General features: G+C 52.6%; 2 protein-coding genes across 11 annotated transcripts; one reads left to right on the top strand and one right to left on the bottom strand.

The window, feature by feature from the left end:
- Positions 1 to 1,022: 1,022 nt before the first annotated feature.
- On the top strand, positions 1,023 to 14,992 carry DCTN2 (dynactin subunit 2). Of its 2 annotated transcripts, XM_032348773.1 has the most exons (15): positions 1,023 to 1,227; positions 2,163 to 2,231; positions 4,121 to 4,126; positions 10,414 to 10,510; positions 10,684 to 10,745; positions 11,067 to 11,165; positions 11,643 to 11,803; positions 11,997 to 12,147; positions 12,470 to 12,535; positions 12,749 to 12,787; positions 12,951 to 13,028; positions 13,118 to 13,189; positions 13,410 to 13,512; positions 13,630 to 13,721; positions 14,539 to 14,992. In XM_032348773.1, the coding sequence occupies exons 1-15, from the start codon at positions 1,192 to 1,194 to the stop codon at positions 14,623 to 14,625; spliced, it is 1,218 nt and encodes a 405-aa protein (XP_032204664.1). In that variant the 5' UTR covers positions 1,023 to 1,191; the 3' UTR covers positions 14,626 to 14,992. The 2 variants fall into 2 exon arrangements, with proteins under 2 accessions (XP_032204664.1, XP_032204665.1); XM_032348774.1 differs by lacking the exon at positions 4,121 to 4,126 and having other exon boundaries at positions 1,024 to 1,227.
- A 156-nt stretch (positions 14,993 to 15,148) lies between these two features.
- MBD6 (methyl-CpG binding domain protein 6) lies at positions 15,149 to 24,321 on the bottom strand. 9 transcript variants are annotated; one of them, XR_004287014.1, is made up of 15 exons: positions 22,224 to 22,534; positions 21,131 to 21,194; positions 20,818 to 20,954; positions 20,416 to 20,518; positions 20,123 to 20,285; positions 18,847 to 19,896; positions 18,009 to 18,670; positions 17,580 to 17,733; positions 17,229 to 17,404; positions 16,689 to 17,102; positions 16,530 to 16,597; positions 16,255 to 16,318; positions 15,949 to 16,118; positions 15,622 to 15,685; positions 15,149 to 15,363 (listed from the first exon to the last, which is right to left on the bottom strand). XR_004287014.1 is itself a non-coding variant. In XM_032348760.1 (13 exons), exons 3-13 carry the CDS (start codon positions 20,928 to 20,930, stop codon positions 16,044 to 16,046), a joined length of 3,042 nt encoding a protein of 1,013 aa, XP_032204651.1. In that variant the 5' UTR covers positions 20,931 to 20,954; positions 21,131 to 21,194; positions 24,276 to 24,321; the 3' UTR covers positions 15,149 to 16,043. The 9 variants fall into 9 exon arrangements, 5 of the variants coding, with proteins under 5 accessions (XP_032204651.1, XP_032204650.1, XP_032204654.1 ...); XR_004287013.1 differs by having other exon boundaries at positions 15,622 to 16,118; XR_004287012.1 differs by having other exon boundaries at positions 15,149 to 15,685.
- Between the last annotated feature and the right edge of the window lie 131 nt (positions 24,322 to 24,452).

Genomic DNA, 24,452 nt, shown 5'->3' with positions numbered 1-24,452 from the left:
CCCTTAGTTGGCAAAATTTAAAGGTAGCAGTTCTACGTCCATCCTCAAAAAGGGTTGCTGGGTTTGTTTGTTTATTTGTTTTGTTTTTAAGATTTTATTTATTTGAGAGTGAGAAAGAGAGCATGAGCAGGGGAGGGAAGGCACAGAGGGAGAAGCAGACTCCCTGCTCAGCAGGGAGCCCCAGGTGGGATTAGATCCCAGAGTCCTGGGATCAAGACCAGAGCTGAAGGCACAGGCTTTATCATCAGCCACCCAGGCGCCCTAGGGTTGCTGTTGTTTTCATTTTATTGAACTGTGTAATTCAGAAGCCTGAAAACTATTAGTGCGGTTGTTAAGAGCACAGAGGGTGTTCCAACAGATATACAGTCACCACTTACCTACTTTTGAGCTTGAAATAAGAGTGCCGGATTTGAAAAACAAAAACAGATGCCCCATTAAATTTAAATTTCAGATTAAAAAGCTAATAATGTGTGTGTGTGTGTGTGTGTGTCTTAGTATGTCCCACATATGATATGGGGCATACTTATACTAAAAAAACCTTATTAGTTGTTTCTTTGAAATTCAAATTTAACTAGGTGCTCTATATTTATTTGATAGCTCTAACTTGAAGATTACTTAACGTTACTTAACGTTTTCATTCCTAACATGACTAAGCCCTTACTAAATTTTACTTGCAATTATTGTTTTTGAATTTCTTTCTGTGCCACAGCACGACAGGCTGTATTATCTTTACCTAGTCATTTAATTTCTGGAAGCCCATACGTATTCACCTGAAAAACAGGAATTACAAGATATTTTTTATAGACTTGATGTAAAAATGAAAGAAAATAAGTTGTGTGAAGTAACTCCCAAGGCGCGTTGTTGTCGTTCTCCGTCCAAGCCGGAGTGGGCCAAGACTACACATCCCACAATCCCAGGCGGCGTCCCCCCAGCCATTACCTCATTCCCTGGCAGCAGTCTCGCCAATCCAGGCCTCTCCAGGGGTGTGGTAGCGGGGTGTTCTCGCGACTTTTGCCTTACCCTTCTCGCTCCTGTACGATTCCTGTCGCGAGACTTCCTGCTCCTCCACCTCCTCCGCCGCTCCCTTTGCCGCCGCCTAAGCCCGGGACCCGGACCCAGCCTCTCCCCTACCCGAACACCGGCCCCGGCTCCACCGAGGCCCCGGTCCCCCAACCCCGCCTCGCCGCCGCCATGGCGGACCCTAAATACGCCGACCTTCCCGGCATTGTGAGTACAGGGCCAACCCCGGCTCCCCAGGACCGCACCCCCGACCTACTAAGGACCCCCAACAGACACTAACCCTTGACCCCTCCCGCCTGCAGCTCCTCCTCCGCCTCAGGGCTCTAGCTTCTGGCTCCCCGACGGGCCACAGCATCCTCCGGATTCTTACGACCTGACTTAGCCCGGCCGCGGAATGACTTACCGGGCCTTTTTCCGGCAGTCGCCGTTTCTCCGCCCCAAAATCGTCTCTGGGCGCTTAGCTCTTTAGCCCGAGTGTTTCTACCATCCATGTCAGCACCACCCGTATCTCTCCTATCTCCCCATAAGGCCCCTCCCCCCACCATCCCAACCCCAAACACACATACCAGGCCACTTGGGGATGGCCTTCACCTTGCCAAAGAAGAGGTTACCATGGCAGAACCCTTCTAGTACCAGATAGAGAACTCTGCCCCCGGGAAACCCGCCTCCGCCCCCCTGTATCTCCCCCCCCCCCCCCCCGCCCCATACATGCCGGCCTGTACCCTCCTTTTGTGCTGCCTTGCCTGAATTCTCAAGGGTGGGGGTTGGGTCACAGGACCTTGTACTGAGTCACTCTCAACCTTTGTGCCAGGGTAGCGGTGTATAGGGCCTAATTGGAAGATAACGCTCTCCTACTTCGAGCATAATGATTGCCAAGAGCCCGCACCCTTTCAGATTCAGGGTCACATCTTTGTCATCACTTACAGTCACCACTTACCATGAGGTCCCAACTGTGCCCTCTGTCATTCTCACCCCTTTAAGACATGGGAACTATTATACAGTTCACTGGATAGGTAGAAGAGAAGCGACAGAATCCTGGCCTCACAACCTGTCTTCTCTGTTAGCTTACTGAAATGGAGTGGGTCAGGAGTATTGGTGGATGCTGGGTAATGAGGTAGGGTGGTCACTGCTTCTGTCTGCAGGCCAGGAACGAGCCAGATGTTTATGAAACCAGCGATCTGCCTGAGGATGATCAAGCCGAGTTTGATGCGGTAAGACTATGTGCTGCTTCAGTACTCTTACAGACCCTGACCTCTCTCCCCCAGGCTGACCCTTTCCCTTTACTGGGGAGCCACAACAATAAGCGGGTATGCCAACCCAGCCTGGGAGGTATGTAGGTTGCAGGCGTACAGCCACCAGTGAACAATGCTAGGAAGGAGAGCCCTGTCTGTGGAATCACAACTAACAAGACCTGACTTGGGTCTTTTTAAATAAAAGTTGAAATATCTCAAGACAGTCTTGTTTGGAGCCAGTGATTTAGGGAGGCCTCTGGGTACTAGTCTATAGTAATGAATCCTGAAGCCTGAGCACTTATAAACTCCTTGAGGTTAGGATGTAAGCCTTCAGTTTCATAAAATATTTCACTTGATGCATGTTCATCAGTATCCAGCAGGAGCTAGATTTTGAAGTATAGAGGAATAGTCTTTTTCCTGAATACCCAGTATCCGTTGAGCAAGGAGTGAGAAAGTGATGTGGAGATTTTAGAAAGATAAGGGATCCAGTCAGAGCAAAACAAATTTTTTTTTAAGATTTTATTTATTTATCAGAGAGAGAGAGCGAGCACAAGCAGGCAGAGAGGCAGGCAGAGGCAGAGAGAGAAGCAGGCTCCCCACTGAGCAAGGAGCCTGATGTGGGACTCGATCTCACGACCCTGGAATCATGACCCGAGCCAAAGGCAGTGGCTTAACCAACTGAGCCACCCAGGCGCCCCAGAGCAAAACGAATTTGAGGAAGAATGTAAATATTTCCTACAGCAAAAGAGAGTGAGTCCCTTAGCACTTCAGGACCTAAGAAGAACTCTAAGGAGGAAATGAGCTGTGGACACATTTTAACCATGAGGGGAACCACTGAGCATGTTGATTGAATGTGTTCATTCTATGTTGGTTTTTGTGCAATGCAGAGGAAGAAATGTCCCTGCCTTTAAGGATGCCCCAGTCTAATGGTGGAGTTAGGATACATACAGTTTAGGAAACATGGAATAAACAAAATGGAGTGAATAGAAATCAGCATGGTAAAAACTTGTATGTAAGTGTCAAGGGGAACAAAGGTCTGTTAGCATTTTTTACAAGATGTGTTATAGGTTCTATTCCAGAGAGAGCTGGGCTAAGATCACATTGATGAAGCAGGCTCCGTATGTGTGTCTCCAAGTCCTGTGGCTATGTCTGGTGGGGCTGGTTAGTCCTGGAGAATGCTGGCTGCTGGCTTCTAATGTATGGCTTGGCGTACTCACTTATTCCTTATTTGATTTCCCCCATGTGGAAGTGGTTCCTATTCTGTGGGAACACCTTCCCTGTCTCCTCTCTCAGTGGTGTGTTCCTTGTGGCTTCTGTACTTGCTGGCATGTCAGTCTGTCCCCCAGCTTGAATATCTGGAGATAATGCAGATGTTGTCATTGCTCGAGGACCTGGGAGTGCACCTGTCAGTCTAAGATGTATGTTACTAGGAAGCTGTCTTTGACCTCACAGAGCATGAGTGTAGAAGCTGAGGACTTCAGTCCTCTGACCCATTTCAGAGACTGTTCAACTCTGGCCTAGGCCTCTGCCCATAAAGTGTCACAACTTCATGGTGAGATAATTAACGGCAGGTTGTCTGTTTGTCACTGACTGTGATACGAATGGGCAGTATCACAGCAATCCCCCTCCCAAAAGAAAAAAATAACATGCGTAGTTTTCCTTTTGAAAGTCCTGGGATGTTTCTTAAGAAGAAGATGACAGGCATGGATGGGAGCACCTGAATGTGCAGCCCTGATTGGCTGTTTTTCCCTGCGGTGCCTGAGCAGCCTATTTCAGTAATACCTAGTGGGATGGCTGATAGGGAGGGATTCCAGAAGTGTTCATTTCCTGCAGCATATTGTTCAGGATGATGGTATAGCAGTGCATAGGAGCTGGTTGGTAAATACAAGAAGAGTCGAGTTTCCTCCATCACCTAAGACACAGCTAAATGAATCTTCATCACTAGGTGGGAGGGAGAAGGGTGGGGAGACCTTCAGCTGCTTCAGAAGGAGGGGGGCGCTGAGATATTTACTGATGTCAGCTAATGTCTCTGGCCTCTGGGTGTCCCTGTAGGCCTTAGGAAGGCAGCCTTCGGGAAGTCAGCTGAGTAATGGTCCTGTTCCTGCTCTTAATATTGATGTAAATGTGCAGCTTGAAGAGAAGTGGGTTGTACTTAGTCCAGAAACCTCATGTCTGTGAGGCCTGAATTCTCACTAGCAGCCTGTCCCCTCCCTTCCCAAGACGTAGCACTGATGACAACATGTAACCAGCATTGTGGCTGAACTGTGAGGTTTTCAGTCACCTTAACTCCTGGCAACAGAATGTTTTGCCTTAGTCTCCAGATTATTTTCAACTTTAATTTGATTCATTTCTACATAGATAATATATGTGCATAGAACAAAAGTCTCTTCCCACCCCTGCCTGCCACCACCCAGGTCCCTTCCCTGAAGACAAACAATATGATCATTTTCTAAAGGAACCTTTTGGGGGATCTCCAGATTTTTATTTAAAGGAATAATCAGAGTGTTGACCCTCACTGTCTTTTAACCTTCTTCCTCTGATTGCTCCACTGTGGAAAAAACTGAGCTGCTGAAGGAAATAATGTCCCTTAAAGATTGTCATTGCTAGTTTAATTTAATCATAAAAGCATTGCAGTTCCTATAGTGGAGGGGATGGTGGAGGAAAGTAGTATAAAAGGTTTTAGTTTTGCTAAAGATGATCCTGATTTTCCTACTATTCCTTTAAAACAATTTTAGCAGGAAGGAAAATACTCTAAGGTAAATGGGCCAGACAGCAGCACACGCTAGCCCTTTCCTCTTCAATGTAAGAGAATCTCGTCTCTGCATTTCAGACACTCCTAGGTTGATTTGGACGATGGGCTTACTTGGAGACTTTTCTTAAAATGTCTTGTCAGGAAAGCTAATTCCCGACTGGAATTTCCTCCCTGCTGGACCCCCAGTCTACCTTGGGTCTGTGAGGCATTCTGCTTCTGGCTTTTGAACTGCTGGAGCAAGGAGAGTAAATTTAGAAAATCTCCCTAGAAACAGGCTATAGTTTCTCCCTTGATGACTTACTGATCTCCAGTGCCATGTGAAAGGGGAGAAAATGACCTAGCCACAGTCTGACAGGGCCCTGGCAGAGGCTGTTCTCCAAAGGGAAGATACTGCTGGACACTCCACCAGCTTGAGATGAGAAACAGTATGTTGTCTTCCTTACAGTTTGAGATACCATAGAGTTTGCTTGATTGTGTTCATTGACTGTTGGCGCTCTTGAACTTACCTGAGTTTTTCCTAATGCTTCCCCCATCCTCCCTCCTCACCACCTTGCCTGGACACTAGTTTGCACAAGTAAGACCATTCGATGCTTCTTCTCTGCATGTTTTTTTTTTCATCTGCCATCTCGCATGCAATGCTCTGTCACTGTACTATTGTTGTAGCTAATCGTTTTGAATTCTGTCGAGTCCCTAGCTGGGTCATTAAGGGGCCTATTGACCTTATGTTTAAAAATCATTAATCAAGGTTTGGAAGTACAAGTCTGATTCATGAGTCATTGTCTCTTTTCCTTGTGAGGTCTGCAGAATAAAACTGTCCAATGGAGGATGGAATAGAAACATGGAGGCTAGGAATGCTTTTGCATATGAGGCATTTAGGGGCTGGAGTTAGAAGGGGTTGGCTTTCTCCTCCTCAGACTGAAATGAATTAAGAGAAAAGAAGTAACTGTTAGCCATTCTAGACAAGGGTAGAGAACAAGGGGGACAGTCACAGTCCTCACTTCTTAGCTGTGTGTAGACTATCCCTGGGAAATACTCATTTTAATGTTCCCTGTGTTAAGCCTTTAGATAAAAGTAAATGGGATGGGAAAGGAGTGTTACATGTAATTTTAAGGTAGTAACTTGGATTATTTGTGCTTTCACGAGTCTTTTTGTTTCTGTACCCCTCCTTTAGGAATGGGTGGATGGTCAGCATTATGTTGATCCATCCTGGACAGTTTTCTTCTACAGCATTCTCTAACTTCCTTGTCAGCATGGTTCTGAAGTCCCCCTGGCTGCAGTGTTGGCAAGGAGCCTTAACGGGCTCAGAGAGCAGCAGTGGCCTCTTTCCCTGTCTGATCTAGACCTCAGGTCTTGCCCTCTGAGGCACAGCCATTTAGCCAAACAGCCCTGGGGAGTCAGGGGGTCCATTAGTGAGAGGGACTGGGAGTCATGTACCAGGTAAACTGGTACCTGGGATCAGGGCACTTGGAATTTTTCAGTCAAGGTGGCTGGGTGGACTGTTTCTGTGATGACTGTTAATACTCCAGGTTATAGGAATTATGCCTAAAAGCTCATCATCCCACAGTGCCCCCAAAGGACAGACCTGGAGGTGGTGTATACGGTTTACAGACTAATATGCCACTTTTCCTTTTCTTTGGTTTTCTATCCTCCCCCACTCTGCTTGTTCCTCATGATTTGAATTTGAACTTACAGCTCATTGTCTCTCTCTCCTTGAGTTTCTCCCAGGCTGGTTTTAGCTTGGTGGGGCAAATAAGAGAAAGGTAGTGTGTGTGTGCCTCCCCTTGTGTGTTCGCCTGTGTGCACCTGTGAGTGCTTACACTCCCTCTGTGCAGAGACCTCCCAGTGTAGACCCACAGGGTCTGGATCTGCCTTGACCCTGATCTGAAGTAGGAGTCTTGGCTTAACTGGGCCCTAGCATCAGACAGGGGATGGAGAGGTGGAGGCTCAGGCGTTTCCAGGTGAAATCTCTGAGGCAGGAAGCACTTGTCTTTGTCCCACCGCGCATTGTCATATATACATAACCATCTTTAAGCTTCCACGATTCTGCGTGCCCATCAGTAGAGCTCCTGGAGAGGCAGGGCGTAACGCTAGATTTCCCTCCTGGTCGTTCTGTACTCGTCTTGCCTAAAAGCGAGAGCCTTGTCTGTGTATCTGGACTAAAAGAAGGCCTCTTTGGAGTACTCTCACCTTTCCCCCTTTTCCACGCTCTAACCTCTGTGAATCTTGTGAGCAGAAGGTGGAAGAAACATATTCTGCACATGGGCTGGGACCTATGAATCTTGGTATCCTCTGGGTTCTTTGTGCTCACACGTCATAGCAGAATTGCTCTGGTTCCCCTGGGGCTGTGGGGGTAGTACCAACTAATCAAGGTGGATGCAAACACACTGGACTTTCCGAGGGGCCGGGACGTGCCCTGCCTCTCCTCTGGCAGTGGAGAGCGAGAACGGGTGCTTCATGTTTCCTGACACTCACCATCTCCTGACATATTTTGTTCTGCTTAACCTAAAGTCCTGTCACGCTACCCTTACGGGCACCCTCATTGCAACCAGTTCCACCATCCAGACATCTCATTCTTCAAGACTAGAGAAGCCAAGAGACAGACTTGAACCATGAAGTCCCCCCTTGAGAAGGACTAAGAAGCCCCTCAGTCAGCTTCGTGTCCTTAGAATCACCACAGCCTCTGCTTCACATTCTGCCTTGTCTGCCCCCACCCCCACTTTCCTGTTCCTGCCACTAGCTTGCACCATCTCACTAGTTCTCAGATAATCTTACATTGCTTCTAATGGCAGAGTTTCATGACATTCTCACCACCAGAGAGGAAAGGGTCCCAAGGTCTTCTTTCTCTTGGGGTGTGTAGTGGCTCCAGCTGAAACTTCTGGGCCCCCAAATTTTGCTAGGCTCCCCTGGGCCCTATGGTGCAGTGTGTTTGAAGCTATCATATAGTGCATGTGACAATTTGCTAATAACAATTTTGTCTTTTTTTTCCCCCTCCCTCACCCCCATTTCCCCACTCCCTTTCCTTTTAACTCTTTTGATTTTCTCACCTCTGGGGAAAACCACCAGGAGCTGGTAAGAAGCCTGACCTTTCATCTGCTTTTTAATGGGGTGTGCTGTGATGGGCAGTTGTTTCTCTGTCCTTTTGTCTCTGCTAAATCTTTAATCCCTCTATCCAGCCCCACCCCCCGGCGACAGCCTTTTCCCATCTTATGAATCACTGTAGTGACACTGCCCCCAGCCCATGCCCCCAGATCTCTGAGGCACTGGTGGAATGGGTGCCACTGGAGGACAGAAGGGTGCTGGCCATCTGAGTCTCTGGGACCACATCCTTGGAGAGGCTCTAAGGGGATGCCAGTGTCGGGCAGCTCTCCTGACCCAGACCATGACCAAAGTGGAAAGAGTGAGATGAAAGTGCTATTAATTCCCGCCACTGTCCAGGACCTCTGAGGCCCACACTTTGTACATTGACCCTTTTCTACTCAACCAACCCCTTACCTACTTAGGAAAGTAGGTTCTCATCAGCAAAGTGCCTGGCCCATAATGAGGGTATTAATAGATGGCAGCCATGATTAATTTCCTTCCTTGGTCTATAGACTATGCTTCCCATTTGTCTTTTTAAGAGGATTTTTTAAAATGGATTTCTACCTCATTGGCCTTGACTGGGGCAGTCACAGGGAGGAGTGTGAACTTAAGAGAAGGTGGTCCTCTCTCCTCATTGGGAGTCCTCAGACACTTTGCAGAGGCCGGAGACCGCACAGTTATTTGGCCTGTGGGTGCTCTGGCCATACATTTCAGAGAAGATTAAAGACAGAATAATTTGGGGCTCAGTTGTTTCTTTACCCTTGCACATAGGATGTTGAGCCCTTTGGTTTTCCCTTAATCTTTAGCTGCTCAGCACTTCCCTGAAGAAGAGGTAAAGGTCAAAGTTGATGTTTTCTCCTTACTCCCTCCCTTCCCTATTTTTAAAGCTGCCACTCACACTGATTCCTTCTCTAATAGCAGATCAGAGATGAAGGATGGAGCTTCTGTCTGCTGCTCTTCATGATGCCTCTCCATTATCATTCCCTGCTCCCACCCTCAATGCCCACACACAGGCAGAGACTCTCTGACCAGTCTTGGCTGCATGTTAGAATCAGCTGGGTAGCTTTTCAGCCGGCCTACTCTCCTGACCCTACCCCAGAACAATAATGAAATCAAAATCTACAGAGAACCCAGGCCTTTTTTCCACTTTTTTTTTATTTTAATTTATTTTTAATTTACATTTTGTAAGTGGTGCAAATACATGGGCAGGGTTGAGAACTGTTGTTCTAGTTAAAGGCAAGAAGACTCACTTTGCCAGCTGCCTTCTATAGAAGGTGGAGCTGTCGTCCCCCAAGAGCACAAGATCCTCTGGCCTCCCTCCCCCTCTTTCACGAGGACAGTGAGAGCTGCCGGACTGCTGACAAGGGAAGGAGATGTGTAGTGTAAAGTGCCTGATCTTGGTGTAGTTACTGGAATCTGAACAGCCAGTCAGTATCTAGTAAGGAGGGAACCACTCTGCTAGGGTAAACTCTCTTTATTACACTCTTCCCCATGCTCCCTGCTAAGGAGAGAGCTTCAGTGCTTGATACAAGAGCAGAGGGCGCAGGGAGAAGAGGCGGGTGCTGTGGCTTCTCTTCGAGAGGCTTCTCTCTGAGAAGCTGCTGGGCTACTTCCATGTCAGGATATAGGCGTGGCCCTCACCCGGGCGTCCTTTTGGCAAGCAGGTAGTGCTTATGCTTATTGTTTCTAAGACATCCCTTAAAAAATATATAGTAATCTTTTGCCTCTTCTCTCTGCATCCTGAACTCCCCAGCCTAATGGCAGCCTTGGCACTGGACTGCTGGTCATGTCCTCTCCCAGCCTTACTTTTGTATCTCAGAGCTGGTATCTTCCCTTCAGCAGCATATTCACCGTCAGAGTTAGCAGCTGGAATGTCTGCCACCCTTCCTCTTTCCTCCCAGCAAGGATGGGAGGTTAGCTTGAAATGTCCGTCCTCAGCAACAGGGAGATTTACTTTTGGGAGGGGGGGTTCAAAGAGGTCAGGCTAGTTTCTTGGCCTGAGTGCATGGTGTGTGCTAGGTAACTGGGAGGGCCCCAGTGGGTGGGGTGGGGGTTGAGGGGGAGGCTTATGTACAGAGTGGGTGGGGAGGTTATGCTACCTCTGTTCCTTGAATCAGGGTGTTAATATTTATACAACTGAGACTTCCAATTTACCAGGAAGCTTCCGTTCCCTAGGTTGAGCCTGGGTCAGCAACTTGGAGTGGAGCCGCCCTTCTCTTCTCTTGGGAATGTGGGGCCCAATCTCCTCTAGTGGCTTGGGGGTTTTGTGGGGTCAGGGAAGTCTAGGGTGAGAATGAATCTGCCCCTGGCCTGAACTCCCTGTTCCTGCAGGAGGAGCTGACGAGCACAAGTGTGGAGCACATCATTGTCAATCCCAATGCCGCCTATGACAAGTTCAAAGACAAGAGAGTGGGGACAAAGGGACTTGGTGAGACTGGGCTGGAAACTGGATGGGGGGAGGTCTGTCCTTGGGCCATAGTGGCATGCTTTGGGGGAGAAGGTCTTCATGGAGATCTTTCATGGTAGCCCCGACAGTCACCTGAGACCGTGACTGCCCTGGGCCTAGATCAGGCCCTCAATTCCATCTTCTTTTCTTGGCAGATTTCTCAGATCGTATTGGAAAAACCAAGAGAACAGGATATGAATCTGGAGAATATGAGCTGGTTTGTTGTGTGTGTGTTGATGGTGATGGTGCCGTGAACCTGGTTAGGAGGGACATCAAGGGACACAGTCAGACTTCTGGGTTTTTCTCTCTTTGGGGTTCCCGGGAAATCCAACAGGACACAGTTGAGGATGCTTAGGCCCCCTGCTGTTTGCTCTGGAGAGTCTCCAGGCCTCCAGTTTTTCTGTACCAGGGTGTTCTGTACCAGGCATTCTGAGTTGGATGGGATATCCTTACAACCTAAGCTCAGGGTTTGGATAAATTCTTGAGGAGGCTCCCTGTACCAAGGGATTTAACTTCACTATATGTGCTTGCTGTCTAGCTTGGAGAGGGCCTGGGAGTGAAGGAGACACCGCAACAAAAGTACCAGCGACTATTGCACGAGGTCCAGGAGCTGACAACTGAAGTTGAGAAAATCAAGGTACTTGTAAACTCCCTTCTCTTCTTTGTGCCCTGACTTACATAGCAGAGTAGGACCTCACAGCAGGAGGAAAAAGGTTCCCAAGGCTCCTTGGTAAGGAAGCTGGGGTTCCTAGGTTTAGGGGTGTAAATAGATCTATATTCAGTACCATAGGTGGGTAAGAACCATCCAGTAACTTCCAGCCACAGCCATTCTTAAGGGCCTTGATCCTTTTTTCTGTTGTTGTTGTTGTTTTTAAGATTGTATTTATTTGAGAGAGAGTGAGAGAGCAAGTGCGCGCATGAGCAGAGGAAGGGGCGAAGGGAGAAGCAGACTCCCCACTGAGCAGGGAGCCAGGCTCGGAGGTCAGTCCCAGGACTCTGGGATCATGGCCTGAGCCGAAGGCGGACACTTAACTGACTGAGCCATCCAGGCACCCCCTTTTTCTGGTCTTGATTCCCCTGGCCACCCCTCATTGACTGCTTCTTCTCATACCAGGCAACGGTGAAGGAGTCCGCCACTGAAGAGAAGCTGACCCCCGTGGTGTTGGCTAAACAGCTGGCTGCCCTGAAGCAGCAGCTAGTTGCTTCCCACCTGGAGAAGCTGCTGGGACCAGATGCAGCCATCAACCTTACTGACCCTGATGGAGCTCTGGCTAAGTGGGTGTCCTGCTTTGTTGGGAAATCATTGCTGCCTGGGGCATAGGGACACTCAGCCAGGTATTGGCCGGGATACTAAGGGGAGAGGTACCCTAGCTGTTCCTTAATGCTGAGCGCAAGGCAGAAATGAGAGAGGGCTGGGCTTGCCCACATCCTTCAAGTTCTGGTCTTATTACTTGGTCTTCTGTCCCAGGCGCCTGCTTCTGCAGCTGGAGGCAACCAAAAACAGCAAAGGAACCTGTTCAGGGGGAAAGACCACCAGTGGAACTCTTGTAGATAGTAGCCTTGTCACTTACGAACTACATTCTCGGCCTGAACAGGACAAGTTCTCTCAAGCTGCCAAAGTAAGTATGTATGGTTGGTTGGGGGGCTGGGGTAGCATGGCCCTGAAGACTTTCCTACCTCCCTCCAGGGGATCAGATATCAGGGTGCTGGGAATGCTTCCGATTCCTCTTGATGTTTCATTCTCCATGTTTCCCTCACCCATCTACTTTGAAGATTTTAAGAATGTGATCAGGTTGTGTTCCAGAGAAAGTGGTCCCTTGGCAGAGTGGAGAGGAGGAGGGAGGGGAATGGCAAGCGGACAAGCAGAGAAGAGTGGGATGTTAGTGCCTGCTGCAGCGGCAGGCAGGCGGGTGGCGAGTTTCACTCCCTTCCTCATCCTAGGTTGCAGAACTTGAGAAGCGCCTGACAGAGCTGGAAGCAACTGTACGCTGTGATCAGGATGCTCAGGTTAGGTGCTCTCCTTTACTGAGTCTGACCTTGCATCCTGCGCCCTCTTCCCTGACACTCAGAGCATTCCACAGAACCCCGGGGAGAGTGGGAAGGTTTTCATTTATCAGATCAGCCAGTGGGTTGCTGGCTAGACCCGGGAAGGATGGGAGACGGTAGTAATTGTGAGGAGACACAAGAACCACTGATTTCTTTCCTCCTCTTCTCCGCCAGAATCCCCTTTCAGCAGGTGTTCAGGGAGCCTGTCTCATGGTGAGTATACAAGGAACCAGAGTGTTGGATTACAGAGGAGATAGTGAGGTTGGGTTTGTGGGTCCATAGCTGTATATTAATCACCTCCAGTGGAATACGTGGTGGTGTCTTCCTAGTCTGATCCTTTCCCCTCTATGAATTTTGTCCCAACCTCCACCCCCAGGAGACTGTAGAACTGTTGCAAGCAAAGGTGAATGCCCTGGACCTTGCAGTTTTGGACCAAGTGGAGGCTCGGCTACAGGTATTAAATGGAGGGCAAACTGGATTACAGGTAGCTTGGGACTTCAGAAACCCTGGGTGCCCTATCGACCTTGAAGTCTGTGTTTTCAGAGTGTCCTGGGAAAGGTGAATGAGATTGCCAAGCATAAAGCTTCTGTAGAAGATGCAGATACACAAAGCAAGGTCAGGAAGAGCCCTTCCCCCCAGTTCTGTATCCTTTCCTGTTCCCTCTTGTTTTCTGAGTCCTTCTGGTGGTCTTACCTGAGCTTGAGAGGTGCTGTCTTCGTAAGCTCTTACCAGCTGAGACAGTGAGGGGCCTGCCCTCACCCACCCCACCCTCGCCAGGTGGTCGTTGTGTACCTCACTTGGCCATCCCCTTAGGGCCCTGTCCTGTCCCCACCAGGTGCACCAGCTATACGACACCGTACAGCGCTGGAGCCCCATCGCCTCCACCCTTCCAGAGCTGGTGCAGAGACTTGTCACCATCAAGCAACTGCATGAGCAAGGTGGGAGGCCTGCTGCCGGGGGGTGGGGGGGGGGATTGGACAGTGGGCAGCTTTTGTTTCCTCCCCTCTTGTTGTGGATTCTGACGTCATCCATATCTTCTCTACCTTCTTTTGTAGCCATGCAGTTCGGTCAGCTCCTGACCCACTTGGACACCACACAGCAAATGATTGCTAGCTCCCTCAAGGACAACACCACCCTCCTGACCCAGGTGTGTGCCCCTTTATTGGTCTGTTGCTTCTGTTCTCTAGCAGCCTGGGTTCTGCCTTGGCCCAGGTCGTAACGGGACGTGGCAGGGGCTTGGTTTGAGTCTCTACTGTTTGTCAGTGGTTGTGGGACCTTTGACAACTTACTTAACCTGTGAACCTCCATCTTACCATCTGGAAAACTGTACCTACCTCAGGGTTGTATGGATTAGGTGAAATACTGTGAGTGAATTGTTAGAGTTCCAGTGAACCTGTTTTTCCTACAGCACCTACCCAGTCCCTCTACAGTCTCAGCTTAGCTTTCCCCTCCCTCCCTGGGTCCTCAGCCAGATGTGCTTGTATCCAGAGCACAGCACACTGGGAGGAGTATGGACTCTGAAATGAACAGCAGGCTCCAACCTTGTTTTGCCGCTTCCTCTTCTCTGACACTGGGCAGTAAACTTCACCTTCATTCTTAGCAGTGCCCAGCACATGGTCCTCAGTTTCTCTTGGAGGCACTGTTTTCAGTGCTGAGGGCAGAATTACAGCGGAGAGACCCAACACCACAGGACCATCAAGATGAATGAAGAAATATATAAAGTATAATATGTTCTGCCTCTAGAGCTGTTTTCTAAAGTTTTGAGCCAGTAAAACTCTCATTCCAGTAAAATCATACCTGTTCCTCATTATATAAAACAGACCAAAACAGCTACTATAACATGCCCACTCTGGGGCCCGTAAGCTATGCTTCCATTTCTTGTCTTCTCCAAAAGCATTTCTTCAAGTGCTCACCCAGGCAGGCACCTGGGCCTGATAGAGTAAAACATCTCTGTGACTTTCTAGGTGCAGAAAACCATGCGTGAGAACCTGTCCACGGTTGAGGGGAATTTTGCCAACATTGACGAACGGATGAAGAAGCTGGGAAAGTGAGCACCTTTAGGAGATGGAGAATGGGGGTAATCCCTACCCCCTTGAACTCTGTTAACAGCTTACATAGGGTTTCCCCTTAATTATAACTCTTGCATCCCCATACCATTTGACACTGGGGGCAAAGGGGTTCTTCTTGCATGTGGGGTTTACACCCCTCCTCCGAGGAATACAGAGTGGTAGCTGGGGGACATTAGATAGTGGTCTCCCCTCAGGCCCCGGGGATGTGGGCCTTGCCACATGCCAGCTCCTGTCCAGTACTGCTTTGCTTGGGGCGGGGCAGGATTGGGTCCTGTCCTCCAGCACAGCTCCCCTGGCTGGTTGCAGTTCTGTACAACTGTTTCTGACCATTAAATGCTGTTGTACTCTGTGTGGCCCCTGCTGTTGTTTCCTGGGGAAGAGGCAGCACTGAGACAGACCTCCACAGCCTAATAGGCAGCCTCAGCCCCTCTCTGCTACGAGAGGATTTAAACTGTAACCTGCTCTTACTAAAGAACTAAGGAAAAAATGAGTACAGAGTCAGAGCCAGAGTTTCAAAATATTCTCATCTGTTAAATTAAGAGTGTCTCCCATAGAAAAGCAGTGGAGGCCCCACAGGGCAAGTACAAAACAGAATTAAAACTCCCAAGGGTCTTGTCTTTACAAAAGAAAAGGCAGGAGGCAGCCCCTGGACAGCGGGTCGTGCTGGCCGCTCCGGTTGGACCACGTTGCATAATCCTCGGTCGCATCATCACAACGTCTCTGAGCATTCCGATGGGGGAGAAGGGGCAGTGTAGTGTGTGTGGGAGGAGAGGCCCAGTGGGCTCTCTGTGCCCCCTTACCCCCTTTTAGATCCCAGAGGAAAGTAGAGGGAAGCTGGCTACACCTTGAAATGAGGCTATGTGTTTCAAACCTGGGGACAGGGGTAAGAGGGGGATCTGTGCTTTGAGCAACCTGAGCCAGAGGCAGAGGGGTGTTGGAGGGGTGAGGGGGGAATGCATGATGCTTATTGCTTTGTACCTTTCACTGGGAAGGAGGGCAGCAGCCAACAGTAGCTCACAGGTTTGTAAACTGAGCCTGCTGGCTTCAAGAAGGGAGGCAATGAAGTCGAATTAAATATAAAAGAGTCATTTGTGCAAAAATAACTTAAACAAATAAAAGACCTGGGGAAGGGGGTGTTCCCCTTAGCCTGGTGGGGAGAGGGCCATATACCACCCCCCCAGGCCTTTTCAGTGACATGGCTTTGGGGGGGAGGGGGTGAGCTTCCCTACCCCCTGCAATGGCTCAGGATGGGATTGTAGGGGAAGGGCTTGCATTTGTGCTCTGAGTGGGGAGTAGTGCCCCCACCCACTGTCCACAGGTGCAGGTGGCTGGCAGGGGCTCCCAAGGCTCAGCACTCAGCTCTCCCCAATCAGGGTCAGATCCAGCTCCAGGTATGGCTGCTAAGGGGCCAGTTTCCTCCTCTTGTTTTTGGCAGGACGGCCAGGGCGGGCCCGGGGAGGCAGAGGGACAGCCGCCTATACAAGAGGGGAAGTTGAAAGAAGTGATCAAACAGCTAGGTATCAGGAAGTCTTTTATTTTCTCCCCACTCCCTCTACTCCTCTTCTGCCTCATCCCTTACAACGCCCCCCGCCAACCCTGACACACACTTACGCGGGTTGTAGGGCTGGGGTCCAAGGTAACGTCCTGGCGGGAGCTACTGCTGTTCCGGGTAGGGCTGCAGTAAGGGCACGGGTGATGAGGAACGCTTCCCAAGCACCACGTGAAGCTCAGAGTTTGGGTGGGAAACCTTCTACTTTTGGATAATAAAGGCATAATATCCCCATCCATATTTAAGTTTGTGCCTTTTTGAAAGTCAAGCCACTCTAAACATTTCTATAAACCATCAAATAGCAAAAGGCCGGGATTGGGGTAGGCCCAACACTCACTTGTATTTTCTCCTCCGGCCACGACGAGACTTTCTGACTACCCCTGGGGGCACCTGGGAAAACACAGACTGTATGTGTAGGAAAAATTAGGAAAAGGAACCGTGTTCCCAGCCTTTCCTCAGAACCCTTCAGCCCAAACCTCCATCACCCCACACTCACCTTAAGGTCCTCAGAATGGGGTCCAGGAGGGGATGGATCCTTGGGCTCAACACCCCCTTCAGCCAGCTCCCCATTATGCTGCCAGTGGTGGGTCCTTCTTGGGGACCGTTCCATTTGTCCATTGAAGCCACCACGTGCCCCCCATTTGAGGGCCAGTCGGCCAGGCTCTCGCCGGCTACCAGGCTTTCGGCCCCGGCCTGGCCTGGCCTCACCATTAATGCCCCTAAGACCCCCTCCTCCCCTCCGGCCCCGTTTCCCTGACCCCCTCCCAGTGAGCAGCTCAGGGACTGGGGGGTCAGGAGAACTGTGGGGTGGGGCTAAGGCACTGAGGGGAGGCCGGGCAGGCTCTGGTTCCAGGGCTGAGGTGGGGCTCTGAGGGGGCAGACAAGGGGCTTCTGGCTGCTCTGGAGGAATCTGCAGGCAAAAAATAAAATCTTAGTCCCAAATATGGTTCCTTGGCTACTGTATCTCAAAACATCCACTTCCAATTTGGGAAAAAATTCTGTCCGCAACACCCCACCCCCCACCCCCAACACATACCCTCACCTGGAGACTCTGTAGCAGGCAGGCTAGGGGACTAGAAGCCTCTGAGAGGGGTGGAGGAGCTCCCCCCCCAGGGAGGAGCTGCAGCCCCAACTGGCCAGAGAGAAGAGGGCCAGGAGGCTGCAACAGGCTGGGGAGGGCTCCAGGGCTGCTGGTCAGCGAAGACAGATCACCTATGGAGAAGCTGTAAGGTCAGGCATCTCCCCCCGCAACCCAACCCGGCTAGGCTGAACAGACCCTATTTACCTCTTAGGTTTAACCCCAGGATCAAAAACTCCTCCCCAAGTCATCCAGCTTCTCCTCTACTTCCTTTTTTTCTCTTTCACACCAGTTTTCCCTCAGACTCACCCAGCAGGCTGGCACTCAGCAGAGGGCTAAGGAGTTGGGGGGGTCTCCCTGAGTTGGAGGGGGCCTTGCCCAGAGAGGAGGCCCCCGGGTCAGTAGTTGCCGTGGTGACACTGGAGGTAGGTGGTCCAGGTTGGGGGGCACTCAGGACACAGGGCTAAGAACAAAGACCAATTATGACACTATGTGAAGTAGTTCATAAACATACACTACTTTCACATATACGATCTCACTGAAGCCTCACGTGAAGTAGGCCACGCTTATTAAATACAGACCCAGTTCCTGCAGCCATCCTACCCCCAGCCAAGAACTAAGCCCTCCCCAAAGGCCCTGAGGAAGAGCTCAGGCATGAAACCGAAAGCCTTTGATTCCCAGCTCCCATCCCTGATTCTACCTCTTGTTCTGTCCCACCCACTCACCCCCTATCCTCACCTGGGGGGGTGTCCCCGAGGGGGGATCCAGGCTGGCAGCCAGCAGCGCAGAATTTAAAGCTATGAGGGTGGGGGGTGCTGAAAGTGGGGGGAACAGTAGCGGGGGCAGGTCTCCCAAACCTGAAAATGTCTCCCCACTTGGACCCCCAGCTCCCTCTGCAGATCCCTCCCCATCCCCAGCTGTGGGGCCCAGGGCCAACAGGGGCAGGAAAGAGGCAAGGAGGTTGCTAGGAGGTGCAGAAGGGGGTGGAAGAAGGTCTGAAGGGGCTGGTGGAAGCAGTGAAGCCACCAAAAGCGAAGGCCCTTCAGGCTCGCCTGGGGCTAGGGGAGGGCCAGGTCCCCCTGGTGGGGGTAGCAGAGGCTCAGGGGGAGGTTGTCCCCCTCCCCCAGCCAGCACACCAAATAAACTGTGGCTGAGCAATGGAGAAGGTGGAGGCTGCCCCAGACTCAGAGGGAGAGGCAAGGCCCCTAGCATCCCAGGAAAGCCGGCTCCACTCAGCGCCAGGCCCTGCTCAGGACTAGGGAAAGGGAGAGCCTCCCCACCAGCTAGGGGAGGCAGAGGGCAGGCTGGGCCCGCCCCCATCCCAAGCCCTTCAGATGGGCTTTGAAGCACAGGGCTGGGGACCAGGGGGGCTTTGGAGGCAGCTGGTGGGGCAGGGGCACCTGCAAAGGAAAAGAGAAATTCAGCTCAAGGGAGGACCTTTCTCCCAGCATCCAAAGAACCCAACCTTCCTGCCTCCAACCCAGAAAACCACCAAAGAGCTCTCTAAACTCCCCTAAGTGCTTTGGCTGCCTTTTTCCACCGGGAGAGGAGGAAGAGCTCTACCACACTCACATACCTGGCACACTGCTGAGGCTGCCACTGGTGGTCCCAGGCAGGGAGGGTGGGATAGGGTGCCTGGGCTGGGGAGGGCTCCCTGAGGAGAGGGTTGGGGGAGGAGGAAGGTGTGCATCTGACCCCAAAAGGTTAAAGCTTCCATCAGAATGGGAAGGGCCAGGGGTGGGGAGTCCCAGCAGGGACAGCACAGAAGGGAGAATCGGTTGGGATGGCTCAGGGAGAGGAAAGGGTTGGGGGACAGGAGCAGGGGCCCGAGGACGGCTCCTTCTAGGGGCTTGAGGGCCTCCCCCTTCTAGCAATCGCAGTACAGTTGGGGGTCTGCGGGGACGACGCTGAGAGGGACGGGGTGATGAGGAGTGGGAAGCGGAGGGTGTCTGGGCACGGGGCCTTCGGCCCTGTAAAGTGCTGGGAGGGGGGAGCGGGGGATGCTGTGCCTTGGCCGCTGCAGAGAGTAGGCTGCTAGCAAGGAAGGGAGGTGCCCCGGGCCCCTCCACCGTGGGGGCCCCTCCTAGGGGTCCCAAGACCAGGGGCAGGTGCATAGTGGCTGAAGACACTGGTGGCTGAGTGGCAGGACCAGGGGGGCCAGGGGGACCAGGGAGATTATTGCTTGGGGGCAGAGGAGGGGGCGTTAAGGCATCACTACAGTGGAAGAGAGAAGGGTCCGAAGGTGGTGAGGAGGAGGCATGGGGGGCTGGAGAAGAGCCCAGGTCAGGGGGCACCAGGCTGGAGCGGAGGGCAGCTCCCCAGTTGTAGGAGGGAGCATTGAGGCTGATAGCAGGTTGAGGAGGTGGGGCTGGAGAGGGAGCATTGCCCCTTGGGAGGAAACAGGGGCTGCTGCCTCCAGAGGGGACTGGGTCAGGAAGCCTTGGTGGTGGGAAAAGCCCCCCAGGGCCTGCTAGAGGGGGGAAGGCCTGTGGAACTGAGGGTGGTTCTGGGGGAAGGGAGCCAGGACCCCCATTGAGTGGAGTTGGAGGAGGGACTCGACAGGGAGGGAGGGCAGAGGGGGGCCCTGGGGACACAGTGTGGAACATCTGGGGGCTCGCTCCCTCTCCTGCAATAAATGAGAAATGAAGGATCAGCCTGTGGCTACCCTTCCAACAACTTTCTTTTGTCTTCTCCATCCCATATCCCATAAACTCCCAACCTCCCTGTGCCTTCCTCTCAAGCAACTCCCCACTCCACCCTTCTCCTTGCTCCCTCTCATAGAGCTCCTCCCACCATCCCTCTTCCAGGCCCTTAAGCCTTCCTCAGTTATCCATAAAGTGAAGAAGCCTCACCAGGAGAAGAGTGTGAGCAGGTGGTCTCCATGCTGCGGTACAGAGTTGCCATGGCAACGGCTTTCCGCCGGTGGTTGCACAGCTTGGTCATGTCCTCCTCTGATGCGGGCCCCACCCCGGCCCCACCCGGGGTCACCGGGGCCAAAGGGTCAAAGTTGAAAACCTGTAAGGTGGGAGTCATGGGCAGGGCCCCTGAGAGAGTGGAAACTGGCAGAAGAGCTACCACGGTCGGTGACTTGTATTAAGTCTCTTGGCTTATCCCTGTATTCTCTGACACCCCTCACCACTCTGACCTTGGGGACATTGAGTGGACACTCCAGACCGCACTTGCAGGTCCCATCGCTGAGGAGGTAGCTCCGGGTTTGCTCCAAGGAAGACAGCTCTGTGCCACTGGGGCTGGGAGAGCACAGGGTCAGAAAAGACGGAGTTAGTTGACACTGAATCAGAAAACCATGCCTAAAGGACAGTTCCTTATTCAAAGACCTTCCTAAGAAGGACACAGGATAAAGAATGTGGAAAGAGAAAGAGGGAGAACATAGTTAAAGGGCCAGACATACACAGAGCAGAAAGGCTGAGGAAGGAAGAACAGAGGAGAGCAATAGGGTATCAGCTGGGCACTAAGAGGAGAAGCGGGAGAGAAAATGCAGGCACTGAAGGGCCTGGGGATAGAGCTCTGGAACTCTGAGGAGCCATACCTAATATAGCGCACAGCACCCTCTCGAACACAGCGCTGCCAGCCGATGGGGACAGATGTGGCCACAGGGCCCCCAGCTCTGTCTGCTCCACTGCTCTCATTGCCCCCATTCATTGTGTGTAATCAGCTCCCACGTGCCTGATAACACAGACATCCATGTGGGCATTAGGAGGATTAAACTGCACTGGGTACCTGAGGGAGTACTCCAGGAAGGCAAAGATTGTGGGGGGACCCAAAAGAACTCAGGGGCATGGAGAAACCCTTGGAGAGCTGGGAGAGAAATGAAGAATTCGCTGCCATCCCACTGTGGCTACCTGAACATCTCTGCAAACATTGTGGGGTCCAGTCTAAAGCCGGGGCCTCCGGCTTAGCCCACACCTGCAACACAGGAAAGAGAAGAGACTGTCAGAAACCTGCCCAACGCAGAAGAGAACCAAAGCCCAGGACACTCTCAAGGGTAAGATCCTTAACCCTCTGAGGTAAGTGCACACACAGATCTCAGGGATCTGCTGGCTGAGTCCACAACCATCCTTTCCATATACAGGCCCTAGGAAGCAGAGGATCAAAGCCTCAACTCCCAGGGACCAGGGAATCAGAGCCCAATCCCTAGACATAAAGGGCAAGGCCCCTTTGTCCCATCAGAGACAGAAGACTTCACCCTGGAGTATGGGCAAATTCCCATAACGCCAAGACACTAGGAAGTTTCCTAGAGTCTGGGCCCCTACTGTTCCCTACCCCCAGGAAGATCATATAAAAAGTACAGATTGCCCCACAGGTCACCAGGCAATTGCCCAACTGCCCTCTGGGGTGGTACCAACGGAACCCCCCATGCCTGCTCCATTAGACAATCACTGATCTAGTTCATTTGGATTTTCTTAAGAAAGGTTGGAATTATAGCTGTCTTCTCCCAGAGTCGAGAAGCTCCTGATTTCTCCCCAAGCCTCAGCAGGGGGATTCAGCACCTCCTACCCCACTGGCTTCAGACTGGCTCCCAAAGGGACTCTCCTCTGATATGTGGGGACGCCCCCCCCCAACCCTGCAAGTATCCTCTCCAACCTCACCATCGCTCCTACCCTACACAGGCGGCTTCTAAACTTTCCCTCTCATAACAAGGCGCCCTGTCACCCAGCCTGCTTCCCTCAGCTTGGGGAGGAGGGGAAGGCGCACGAAGTAGGAAGGAACTTGGGGAGAGGGCGGGCGGAGGGTGGGCGAAGCACTGTGGGGAGGGAGGTGAAGAAGGCAAAAGTCAAGCATTGAGAGGGAGAAACGGCGGGGGCAGGTGAGGGCGGGGGAGTGGGGATGAGGCCAGGGAAAGGGGCCGAGAGGACGCGGAGGGGGCAGAGGGTAGGGACTGGAGGGGAGGGGAGGGGGAGGGGCGGGGTGGGGGGGGCCGGGCCCTGCACTCACCGCGGCCCATGGTTCGGCCGGCCCCGCCCTGCGCAGTCGCGGCCCAGAGGGTGAGTGGGAGGGAGTGGGAGGAGGGTCGGTGGAGCCCGAGCCTCCGGTACGGCCCCGGCCGGTCCTAGCAGGAAGCGCCGCCGCCGCCGCCGCGGATCACCGAGCGGCCTCCCGCGCATGCGCCATGGGGGCCAGGGGCAGCCCTGGGGATTCCGTTCCCAGAAGGCACCGCGCAGGCTCCTGCCGCCGCCGCCGTCGCCGCCGCCGCCACCGCCGCAGCCGCCGCCGCCGCCGCCGCTGCCCGGACGGGAGAGGGGCGGGGCCGGGCCCCCGCCCAGCGGACAACGACGAGCCAACAGGAGGGGCCGCAGTGCGCATGCGGGAGCGCGCCTACCCCTCCCCCACAACCCCCCATTAATCCCCAAGAGAACAAACACCCCACGCGGCCCCCCCCTCCCTCCGCGGAAGGATCTGAGCCTCTTCCCAGGCCACTGGTGGCCAATCCTAGCCCTCCCCGGGGAGGGGCCCCTTCCAAAGCCACAGTCTGTTGGGGGAGCCAGGAATGTCAGGTCCGGGAGGGGCCGGCCCCAAAAGATGAAAGTCGCGACTTGCCCTGCCCCGCCCCAAAGGCTTCCCGGCTAGTGTGCTGGGACTTGACCCGCCTCCCCAGGTCAACATGTCACAACACGACCTCAGCCTGTCAAGTCACATGACCTTTGCCTGTCACTGACAACCTGGTCATGTCTTCGGGCCAGGAGAGACCATCTGGTCCAACACACCCCCCACCCCCATTTACAAAAGGGGAAATGGAGGTCTGGAGCAACGGAGCAGGCCTAGCCAAGGACCTGTCACTGTCACACCACCACCTAAACCTGCCTTCCAGCCACAACCGACCTTGTGACAGATACTATTTAATTCTGGCTGCCCCCACGAGGGTATGACAGTATATGTAACTGGCCGCCACATGGCATCTTTTTTCTACCTAATGGCTCAAGAAAAATACTTTGCATTTTTTTAATACTTTGCATTTTAAGTGGTGCTTTTCACTTTTGTTGAAGCACCCTCCAAGTTCATACTTCTCCCATTTTACCTTCACAACTCATTACTTTTATTTACAAACAAGAACGGCTGAGGCAGAGAGAAATTAGGTGGCTGGCCTAGGATGCCTGGGCAAGTGGGGGGGGGCAGGTGAGGCTAGAATCTGGGCTCCTGACAACCCAGTCCAAGGCAGTTGTGCGCGCAAGTGCACCCAATGTCCCAAGCAACAGGGCGCTAATGCAGCCCAAGCACCTAGGAGGCAGGAGGCTTGAGCACTGGCTCCTCACGGCAGGGAGTCACAGGAGTTGCGCGTCTGGTCCAGTGAAAAGGGCGGGTCTTGATCTTTTGGTGAAGAGCACCAGAGAACGCTGGGGTGGAGGGGATGACGCGTGGGGAAACAGTGCGAATCGCATCCACTGGGCAAGGGACATGAATTCTGGCATGCTGAGGGCGCATTAGAAACTTCACCAAGATAGAAGTTAAGGGTGCTTTTCTGCGAGGAGCTGAAAATGACTATCAAAAGTATTCAAGTTCCTCGGTCCCTCTGGGGGATTTAAGGGGCTAAAAGACCTCGAGATTCTCAAGAAGAATACTCGAGAAGACGTTAGGCAGTCCTGTGGCTGGATGCAAACTTTCAAAGGAGGCTGGTTTAAAAGACCTTGTGCCTATTAAATGGGAGGGAACCAAGCAAAATGGGAGTCCCTTATGGAGAAGGTGCAACAGGGGCTAATGCCAGGTGGGCGTAATAAGAACTCCTGAGCAAGACAAGCTGCCCTGAGGCTTCTTAGGCAGCAAAGGGGCAGCCGCGGTTGATAGCCGTTGAGGCCGTTGGGAGCCGGGCGCTGGCGCCCCGCCCTCTCCTCTCCCCTACACCACCACCACCCCCCGCGCCTCCCACCACCCTTGTAGTCCCCTGCGCGTGCGCGCGGAGACACCGGTTGCCAAACATTGCATCATCCCCGCCCCCCTTTCCTCCCCTCCCCCTCCTGCTCTCCCCTCCGCGCGCGCGCATGACTCACTCACCTCCTCCGCGAAGCCTCGTGACCCAAAGCCACTTCCGGGTCCAACACAACGTCTACCACCAAGCGGGAGGGAGCGTTGGGGGCGGTGCCGCGCGGGCTTCTGAGTGGCGGATGTAAGGGGTGAGGCGGGGCCAGCGCCGGCGTGCCGCGTTCTGACTGGTAAGCTTCTGGACCCACC

The sequence above is a fragment of the Mustela erminea genome, chromosome 6 (genome assembly GCF_009829155.1).
Source record: "Mustela erminea isolate mMusErm1 chromosome 6, mMusErm1.Pri, whole genome shotgun sequence".
Classification (NCBI taxonomy): Eukaryota; Metazoa; Chordata; class Mammalia; order Carnivora; family Mustelidae; genus Mustela; species Mustela erminea.
This window is presented reverse-complemented; position numbering and strand designations above follow the sequence as displayed.

Bases quoted from the DNA above. Each gene is read 5' to 3' on its own strand.
- MBD6 (XM_032348760.1), bottom strand. From the start codon at position 20,930: ATGAATGGGGGCAATGAGAGCAGTGGAGCAGACAGAGCTGGGGGCCCT. The intron at 17,734-18,008 runs GTGAGGATAGGG...CTTTGTTCTTAG, and splicing joins CCTCGGGGACACCCCCCCAG to CCCTGTGTCCTGAGTGCCCC. The intron at 16,598-16,688 runs GTGAGTGTGGGG...CTACACATACAG, and splicing joins CCCATTCTGAGGACCTTAAG to TCTGTGTTTTCCCAGGTGCC.
- DCTN2 (XM_032348773.1), top strand. From the start codon at position 1,192: ATGGCGGACCCTAAATACGCCGACCTTCCCGGCATT. The intron at 13,029-13,117 runs GTATTAAATGGA...CTGTGTTTTCAG, and splicing joins AAGTGGAGGCTCGGCTACAG to AGTGTCCTGGGAAAGGTGAA. The intron at 13,190-13,409 runs GTCAGGAAGAGC...TGTCCCCACCAG, and splicing joins ATGCAGATACACAAAGCAAG to GTGCACCAGCTATACGACAC.